Source organism: Caenorhabditis briggsae (genome assembly GCF_000004555.2).
Source record: "Caenorhabditis briggsae complete genome, chrV, whole genome shotgun sequence".
NCBI lineage: Eukaryota > Metazoa > Nematoda > Chromadorea > Rhabditida > Rhabditidae > Caenorhabditis > Caenorhabditis briggsae.
In genome coordinates, this window is record NC_013488.2 from 17,097,254 (window position 1) to 17,106,913 (window position 9,660).

Sequence of the window (9,660 nt, forward strand, 5' to 3'; positions counted from 1 at the left end):
TGTAGAGGGGAGCGCGCTTGTCTGTCGGTCGCGCATCGCGGGTTCGATTCCTATCTCTGTTTTTTTTGTTTTCATGCGGCGACATTATGGAATGACCGAACAACAAGAAAAAGTTGGGAATAATTGCCTAACATGGAAGAATTTTAGTGTATACAAAAATAAATAAATGCTCGTCAAGTAGTGCGCATTGGGACGCAATCGCACGATTTTCCGTCAGAATACATGATCTCGCCCCAAGAAAACCCCGTAGACTTTCGTGTCTGGCATCCTTTAAAATATCTGTGCACTTTTCCAATTTCGGACCTCCATTTTATTTCGGGACCTCTAATCTTTCTTCGGACCTCTAAACTAGAAAAGTGCCGAATTATTATGTCATTTGTTTTTCTGTTGTGCAGGGAAACGCGCCAACTCACTCGAAACGCGCCAAGGCATCCAAAATGAGCCGGGGTCAACTTAATGTGACGTAAAACGTTCCAGAATTTCAAAGCAGATCCTCCCGCCCCTAAAATGTGTCAATTCACAAGAAATGCGCCAACACCCAAATTTCTCCGAACCACGTGATGATTATACTCATTTCGAAGCTTTGAACAAACTCAATTCGAAAATTAAGCGCAAAATATCGAAATTCGATTTTTTAGAGCTTTGAAACGAGCCTAAAAAGGACTTTGTCATATTTTTGAAATTTTCAGATTTTTTGAAAAATCTGAAAATTTCATTTTTCTAAACTATGCATGTTTATACTCATTTTGAAGCTCTTAATATGGCGATTTCAGCAATTACGAAAAAATCAATGAGACAGTATTTTTATTTGTACTAAAAATTAGAAATTATTTTAAAAAAGTCAATTAAAAAAACATTGAAATCTGTAAAGCTGTAAAGACGAGAAAAATGGAATGATAAGAAGTTGAGATGAAGAAAGAGATAAGGGTACAAAAAAGGGGGCGGAGCTTGAGAGACAACATTCAAAAAATCAAAATTCGGAATCCAGAAGCTGTTGTTCCATCAATTTCAGATCCTGACTCGGAGAGATCATTTCATCGCTCTCTGCCTGAAGCAAGAGATCCTCTTCTGTGAAATTCTTCTCGTCTTCAGAATTCTGAATTCTTTCAGATGACGTCAAAGTTGAAATTTCCAGATTCTTGGTTCCTAGCGATTCAGATGACGTGGCGATTTCAGAATTCATGGATTCTGAAATTCCTGATGACGTGGCGACGTCAGGATACGAGAAATCTGGAAAATTTGGAAAATTAGAATTTTCATAAAATTCAAAAAAAAGTCACCTGCTCATTTTCCGGGATTACTGTAGTTCCGCTGGTGGTCCCAAAAAGTGGAATGGATGTACGAGAAGTGTCGTCGTCCAGTTTGATTTTGCATTGTATGGTTTTCTGGGAAAATGGAATTTTTTAAAAATTTAGAAATTTCAAAAAAAATGAAAATTTCAAAAAATCTAAAAATAAATTTTTTGAAAAATTTGAAAATAAAAAAATTCAAAAATTTTTTTTTAAACTTTTTTCCATAATTTTCAAATTTCCCGCCAAGCCGAACCTTCAAATCTCCCATTCTCGCTGGATCCGGCTTCCTTGGCGTCTGTAGATACGCCGGTAGCTCCTCAATCATCTCTGCGTCTCCTGCTCTCTCTTCCTCATGATCTCCATCTACCGTAATCCTTCCTCCCAATGTCTGTGTCTCTTTCGCTCTTTTGATCACTTCAATTTCCTCTTCCAGCTTCGTCAGCTGCTTTTCATAGGTACTTTTTATTGTCTCAATCGCCATGTATATCGATTCCTGAAACTTTTGGGAAAATGGGTTAAAAATCGAGGTTTAGAGTAGGTTTTTAGGGATTTTTAGGTGAAAAATTGTTAAAAAATGGGTATTTCAGGTCTAGAAAGCTAGTTTTTCAAAAAATGAAAAAAAAAATTTTTTTTCGAAAATTTTGAAAAAAAAATCCAAAAAAAATGTTTTTTTTTAAATTTTTTTTTCGAATTTTTTATTTTTTTTTTCACAAAACTAAAAATCATGAAGCAAATAGGGATCTATTTTTAGTCCGAAAAATTGAATTTTTTTTGAACAATTTTCAAAAAAAAGCACCACCCACCACAGTCATACTATCGTACACCGCCGGCTTTTCCGTTCTCAATCGATCTTCCAATTTATCGATTTTCTCGTGAGCCAATTTTAGCTCCGATGCCGATTTATAGGCATTCACACGTAGCTCATCGTCTTTTTTTGCCAAAATTTCGTCGAAATTTCGAGTTTCCATTGAACGAGACACGTCGAGTTGCTGCGAGTTTTCCAGCTCTTTTAGGAGACGTCTGGAATGCAAAATTTGAAAAAAAAATAGATTGAAAATGAAGGAAATCTTGAATTTTGGAAATTTTTTGAAATTCTTCAAAAATTAAATTTTTTTCAAAAAAAAATTTCAAATTTTGAAATTCAAAAACTTCTCAAAATTCGTGATTTCCCAAAAAAAGTGTCAAAGCTCACTGAATTTCCAAATTCGCACATTGCAAGTCTTGCTCGATTTTCTTCACATTAAACGCCGCATTGTCCAGCTGCTTCTGTTTGGCGTCAAGTCTGAAATTTTGGGACTTTTTTTTGAAAAATGCCTTATACACTACAAACTACAAAAAAAGCAAAAATGTGGTGATAGTTTTGAACTCGCGGAGTCGTGAGAAACTTGCCGCAAGTCTTCGAACTTCCCGTTCTTCTCTCTTGCATCCTTAATAAATCTAGGCATTCACACAGGAATGATAGAAGAGTGAAGGTGCTGTGCGAGGGAGTCGAACCAACAACCTCTCGCCTCTGTGGTGGCGCTTTAACCAACTACACCACAGGTGCATCACTCTTCCCTTCCTTTCGTTTCCCTTGACATGCCAGGCGAGACGCAGGGAAAGAAATAAAAACACTTTGCCGAGGGAGGGGGTCGAACTTGTCTCCCCCTTTACTGTGGATCTGTGCCGGCACTTTCACCAACTACAACAACAGTGCATCACTCTTGACTTCCCTTCTTTCTCTAAACATGGCAGGGAAGCGCAGGGAGAGAAAGAAAGAATTAAAAACATTTTGCCGAGGAGGGGAGTCGAACCTGCGACGCACCTTTCGGCGGACTGGTGCCGCCGCTTTAACCAACTACACTACGCGTGCATCACCCCCCTTACCCTCACTTACTCTTCACATTGCTGTCGTTGCGCGCCGACGACCGTCTCACATTTCGCCTTGAGCGCCGCGTTGCGCTCGTTGAGAACCGCGATTTGTTGACGGACGATTTCCGATTGGTAGGTGATGGCGCGGATCTCCTGGAATTCAGAAATTCATTCAGAAGACGTTGGAGAGGCCAGAAGAGGTGAAAAATGACAAAAAATTCGAGAAAAAACGACTTATTTTGAGCCAAAAATGGGCACTTTTGAGTCAAATTTGAATCCTTTTCGGTTTTTCTCTGGTGGCCTAGAAAACCCAAGAAAAAACTAGGCCAGGGTCATTTTTCACCTCATTTTTCGCTTCCGTCGCTTCGTTCGCCGCTGTCACTTGGTCGCGAAGATGACGTCCCGAGATTTCCAGCTGATTGATTCTCTGGAAAAGTTGAAAATTCTGAATTTTTGAAATTTTCAATTTGGTGGCCTAGAAATCCAAAACTCGGCCAGCAACATTTTTCGAGCTATTTCGACGATTTGGGGGGTCAATTTTCCTCGTTTTTTCGCCATTTTGGCTCATTTTTCCTCTGTTTTTTTGCCATGGCCTAGGATTCCAAAACTCGACCACTAAAATTTTTCGGCCGATTTGCCGTTTTTTGGGCCATTTTTGGTCTATCTTTTACCGATTTTTCATTCGGTGGCCTAGAAATCCAAAACTAGGCCACCGAGATTTTCGTTGTTTTTTGACGGTTTTTAGTCATTTTTCGTTAATTTTCATAGTTTTTCACAATTCTGTAAGTTTTAAGGTCCGTGGCCTAGGATTCCAAAACTCGGCCACGTAAAATTTTTCGGTGATTTTGACGATTTCTGGGTCAATTTTTCTCGTTTTTTCGCTATTTTTGTGTCAATTTTCATGTTTTTTATTCAAATTGTCGAAATTGAATTTGATAGCCTAAAACATCCAAAACTCGGCCACCAAGTGAATTTTGAGCGATTTTGACGAGTTCTGGGTCAATTTTCTTTGCACTAAAAATCACCTAAAAATTGGAAACTCCGTGATTTCTAACAATTTTTAAATCGGTGGCCTAGAAATCCGAAACTCGGTCAGCAAAATTTTTCGTCGATTTTGACGAGAATTTGTTCAATTTTGATGAATTCTGAGTCATTTTTTCTCTTTTTTTCGCTTTTTTCGCTATTTTTGCTCATTTTTTATCGATTTTTAGTCCTCACATTAGCCATTTCCGTCTTCATATCAATCATCATTCGTCGCTCCGACACCACCTCGTTGTATCGTTTATTCGATTGATCTCTCTGAATTTGTGCATTTCTCAGCTCCTGCTGAAGCATCGAATTTCTCTGCGTCTCGATTTGTCGATGGCCTTGCTCGGCGAGCAGTGCGTTTTTTAGCCGACAAATTTCAGCCTCCATCATGTTGTTTTGTTGGAGGAGTTGCGATGCTTGAGACGCATAATTTGAGGTGGGTTGGGGTGGAATTCTGGAAAAATTGATGAAAAATTCAAGATTTTTGGAGGAATTCAGCCTAGAAATCGTTTTTGAGATTTTCTAAAAAAAATTTTTTTTTTGAAAATTTCAAGATTTTTCAAAAAATTAAAAAAACATTTTTTTTGAAATTTTTTCAGAATTTCAGATTTTATCCTTTTCAGAACTCTAAAAACTCGAAATTTCCGAAAAAAAATCCACTGAAAAAGACGATCTTGACCGATTTTTCTCTTGGTGGCCTAGAAATCCGAAAAACTCGGCCATGGACGGAGTTTATCGTTTTTGAGCATTTTTGGTGTTTTCAACGTATTTTTTGACAAAAATTCGAAATTTCAAACATTTTTTGTCTCAGAAATCAATTGAAAATTAGGAATTTCATAAAAAATTTTATTTTGAAAATTTCAAAATTTTTTAAAAATTTCAGTTTCAGTTTTTTATGTTTTTCAGAACTCAAAAAATTCGAAATTTTCGGAAAAATCCACTGAAAGAGACGATCTTGACCGATTTTTCTCTTGGTGGCCTAGAAATACGAAAAACTCGGCCACCGACTGAAATTCTCATTTCTTGAGCATTTCTTGACGTTTTCGTGATATTTTCGACGCAAATTTTGAGATTTCAGCCAATTTCGATCTAGAAATGGCCTTGGAAAACTTTTCGAAAAACATTTTTTTTTTGAATTTTTCGAAAATTCAAATTTTCAAATTCCCGCGTCGCCACCGTACCCAAACGCCGGATTCACATGAATTCCCGATGCTCTCTCATGCCGCTCATACGATCTGGATCTGCTTCTGGACCGCCTGTGCTTGTGTTTGTGCTTTCGATGTCTGCGTCTCTTACTCTCTCGCTCTCTGGAACTCGATCTGGAGCGATCCATAGTACCCGTTTTGTGCTGAAAATTCAAATTTCCAAAAAAAAAATTATTTTTCAGATTTTTATGCAAAATACATTTCTGTAGTTGTCTACTGTAGTGGTGGAATATTTGATCTACTAGAGAGAAAAAAATCGATGAATAAATTCATAAACGTTTTTGAATTTAGGAATCTGGATCTGTTTGGGTGGAAGAGAAAGGGGCGGGGCTAATAGGGGAAAAAATCAATAAAATCAATAATTTTCGGGATTAAGGGGGGGGGGGGGGAGTACTGTAGTGATGAAAATAAAGTGGGCAACTCACACACATATATTATGGAAGGAAAAGAGGGGGAAAAAAGGAAAATTGAAGAATTTTGAAAAAAAAAATTTTTTTGAAATTTTTAAAATTTTCAAAAATTCAAAAAAAAATTTTTCGAAAATTTCAAAAAATTCAAAAAAATTTTTTTCGAAAATTCTCAAAAAAGTCAAAAAAATTTTTTTTTCAAATTTTCCAAAAAATAGCGAAAGGGGAAGAAGAACACGAAGACATGGTGAGCAAAACACGAATTTTCAGAAAAAAAAGAGGGGAATTTTAAATGAAATTTTTAAAAAATTTAAAAAATCGATCATCGATTTTTTAGGACGCGAGAGAGAGAGAGAGATGAAAAAGAGAGAGAGAGAGAGAGACGCAGAGAAAAGGAGAGGAGTGTGTGAAAAACAAAAAAAAATAATATTAAGATTTCATATATCATGTACAGTTATCGATTCATTTTTGGGTTGGGTGGGAATTCAAAAAAAAAAATTTTTTTGACAGAGAGAAAAGTGAGAGTGTGTGAAACGGAGAGAGTGGAGAGAGCGAAAGAAAAATACAAATAATATTTTTTGGGCGCGAAAAATAAAAATTCAAAAAAAAACAAAAAGAGACAAAAGATTCGGTTATATCATCATTAGAGCAGCAATCATTGGAAAATTTCAAGTAGCAATATACTGTAGGAAGTGGATTACTGTAGGAAGAGGAGTACTGTAGAAGGAGGGGCGGAGCCAGTTTATCTGAAAAAAAACCGGTAATTTAGAACTATTTTAGGCCGAAAAATCGCAAAAACAATTGGTGGCCTAGAAAATTCCAAACCTCGGCCACCGCCATTTTCAGCTGATTTCGCCGTTTTAAAGCATTGAAAACCGATCTAAGTGATTCTAGAAGTCCAAAATAGCCAAAATTTCAAAAAAAATTTTCCATGGCCTAGGATTTTCGTTGGTGGCCTAGAAAACTCCAAAATTCGGCCACGACCATTTCCAGTCGATTTTGACCAGTTTAAGCCAATTTTTTGACCATTTTCAATCAAAATCGTCGAAAAATCGCCAAAATTAAAAAAAAAATTTCGGTGGCCTAGAAAATTCCAAAACTCGGCCACGGCCATTTTCAGCCGATTTTGAAGATTTAGGCCGTTTTTAAGGCGTTTTTGAGCTGTTTTCGAGATCACATATTGTAAAAATTCCTATTTTTTCTGGTGGCCTAGAAAAATCTTCGGCCATCAAACTCACTTTTTCGGTGTCGCCGCCGCCGCCGCCGTCGTATCAGATCCTGTCGACGTCTTCTTGACCACTGATGGCGATTTGTCACCGCCGCCGCCACCGCCACCGGCGAGAACCGACGCCATCGGCAACGGAGTCATATTTGGGTTGTCCTGGAAAGAACGAAAAATTAGTTTTTGGTGGCCTAGAAATCCGGAAAAAAAACTCGGCCAGCTCAATTTTTCCCATGTCAGGGGGCGTTGGAAGTCAGTTTCGATAGAAAAAAAACGGCAAAAATCGAGGAAAAAGGGGCTATTTCGACGGTTTTTAGTTTGGTGGCCTAGAAATCCGGAAAACTCGGCCATCATGATTTTCAGGCTATTTTCTTTTTTTTTTTTTGAGAAAAAGTATCCCCAGATGGCCTAGATATCAAAAACTCGGCCACGTCCGTTTTTAGTGAATTTGGGTGAATTTTGAAGGAGTTTCGGACTGTTTTAAACTCCAAAATCGTGAAAATTTCAAAATTTTCTCCGGTGGCCTAGAAACCCAAAACTCGGCCACCAAAATTTTCGTCGTTTTCCCGGCTATTTTTCAGCCATTTTAGTTGGTTTTTCGCAAATTTTAATCTATTTTGGCTCATTTTTCCTAGATGGCCTAGAAACCCAAAACTCGACCATGACATTTCTGATCGATTTTTGCAGTTTTTGTGTCAAATTTAGCTGGTTTCTCAGCGATTCTAGGTCGTTTTGTTGTTCATTTTTCGCTAGATGGCCTTGAAATCCAAAACTCGGCCACCCAAATTTTTTCGTCGTTTTTCGCGGGATTTTGGTCGATTTTCGATCACTTCAGCTGGTTTTTCACCAATTTCCGGCCCAGATGGCCTAGAAATCCAAAATTCGGCCATCAGGCGATTTTTTGACGATTTTCGGGTCATTTTGGATGACGTTTCTGTGTCGAATTTTTGCAGTTTTTGGGTCATTTCAACCGGTTTCTGGCCGATTTTAAGTCTTTTTTCAGCCAAAAATGCTGCGTTTTGGATTTCAAAAAATTCAAAAAAAAATTTTCCGAAAAATAGCGAAAGGGGAAGAAGAACACGAAGACATGGTGAGCAAAACACGAATTTTCAGAAAAAAAAAGAGGGGAATTTTAGGTGAAATTTTTTAAAGAATAGAAAAAATCGATTATCGATTTTTTAGGACAATTAGGACAATTAGGACTTTTTTAGGATGATTTTTCAGCCAAAAATGCCAAAATCGAAGATTCGGCCACACTCATTTTCGAGCGATTTTTTGACGATTTTCGGGTCATTTTGGACGTTTCTGTGTCGAATTTTTTTTGCAGTCTTTGGGTCATTTCAGCCGGTTTCTGACCGATTTTGGGTCATTTTTCATCCAAAAATGCCGCGTTTTGCCTCATTTTTCACCCCAAAACCACCCTACCTTCATCCTCTTCATATAATCACTGAGCTTCTCGGGAAACATCGATGGCGAGACTTCTTTTCCCTCGGCAGGCGGATCCAATTCGAGCGCTTCCAGCTTCTTCCAGAACAAATCTCTGTCCTTCTCGCGTTGTTTCTCACGAACACGTTCTCCTTTATAGGTTGATGTTAGCTCATCGAACAGTTTTCCATTCATCTCCATGAAAGTTTTCAACACATTGTAGACCAGAGCGACGATCGTCTGATTCCAGTGCTCCTTGGAGATACGGTATAGGGCTGGGAACATTATTGGCATCACCTGGAACATTAAAAATTAGCTTTTAGTGACATTTTTAGTTGAAATTTGGCATTTTTCGAGCTAGAATTGAGCAATTTATGCCAAAAATAGTCTCAGAATCAATGTTTTCAGGCCTAAAACTGCAAAAAATGACCCAGAACCGTGTTCAAAACTGACAAGGAAGGTCTAAAATCTGGATGGCCGAGTTTTTCGGATTTCTAGGCCATCTGGTTTTAATGAACACAAGGAGGCTGGAAAATGATCTAAATGAGCCTAGAATCAGTCTCATAGAGCAGAAAATATCCTGAAAATCGTCATGGCCGAGTTTTGGATTCCTAGGCCAGCGACATCAAAAACCGTCGAGATGGCCTAGAAACCCAAAATTCGGCCATGATAGTTTTCAGGCTGTTTTCTATCATCTTAAGACTCAAAATTCTTGGAATCTACCCTAAATGAGCCTAGAAATCTAGATGGCCGAATTTTCCGGAATTCTAGGCCTTCTAGTTTTAATGAACCCAAAGAGACCGAAAATTGACCGGAATGAGCCTAGAATCGGGGCCGAGGNGGCTACCCGGTCTTATGGGATTTGTTTGCGATGTTCGGCAGTTTTGGCTCTTAATAGTATATTTATTTATTTGCTATCCGCTGCACGGAAAGTTCTCAAAATTTTAGATATTTGAGGGCGGAAATTTTAGTTTTTTGATGCCTGTAAAAATTTGAGATTTTAGAAGTCACGTAATTTTACGAAATTTTACGAATTTTGAAGTTTGGTCTGGAATTTCAGTTTTTACAATTAGACCTGAAAAAACGAAGCTTTTGAATAACTTTGAGATATTAGGCTGGTACAAAAGTAATGCGCGTTTTTGATTTACTTTATTACTCCCGTCCGAAATCAATGCACGTTGCGGCCGAAAATTTAGTCCAAATCGCAACGCCGGTCGCACAGCGAAAAC

The 9,660-nt window shown here is 38.0% G+C and overlaps 2 protein-coding genes across 2 annotated transcripts in view; both read right to left on the reverse strand.

Annotated features, from left to right (window-relative positions):
* Window positions 1-970: 970 nt before the first annotated feature.
* CBG22811 lies at window positions 971-5,402 on the reverse strand (the record flags this gene model as incomplete). The annotated part of the gene is made up of 9 exons (XM_002638225.2): window positions 971-1,096; window positions 1,281-1,385; window positions 1,546-1,785; window positions 2,096-2,312; window positions 2,485-2,574; window positions 3,169-3,296; window positions 3,487-3,570; window positions 4,362-4,626; window positions 5,371-5,402. 9 exons carry the CDS (start codon window positions 5,400-5,402, stop codon window positions 971-973), a joined length of 1,287 nt encoding a protein of 428 aa, XP_002638271.2.
* Window positions 5,403-6,452: 1,050 nt separating this feature from the next.
* The window catches only part of CBG22810, a gene marked incomplete at both ends in the record, with an annotated part of 11,833 nt that continues 8,625 nt past the window's right edge, over window positions 6,453-9,660 (reverse strand). Inside the window, 2 exons of the mRNA XM_045238428.1 lie at window positions 6,453-6,530; window positions 8,432-8,728. Of these exons, the coding sequence (XP_045097664.1) occupies window positions 6,453-6,530; window positions 8,432-8,728 (375 nt within the window). The remainder of the gene's footprint in view (window positions 6,531-8,431; window positions 8,729-9,660) is intronic.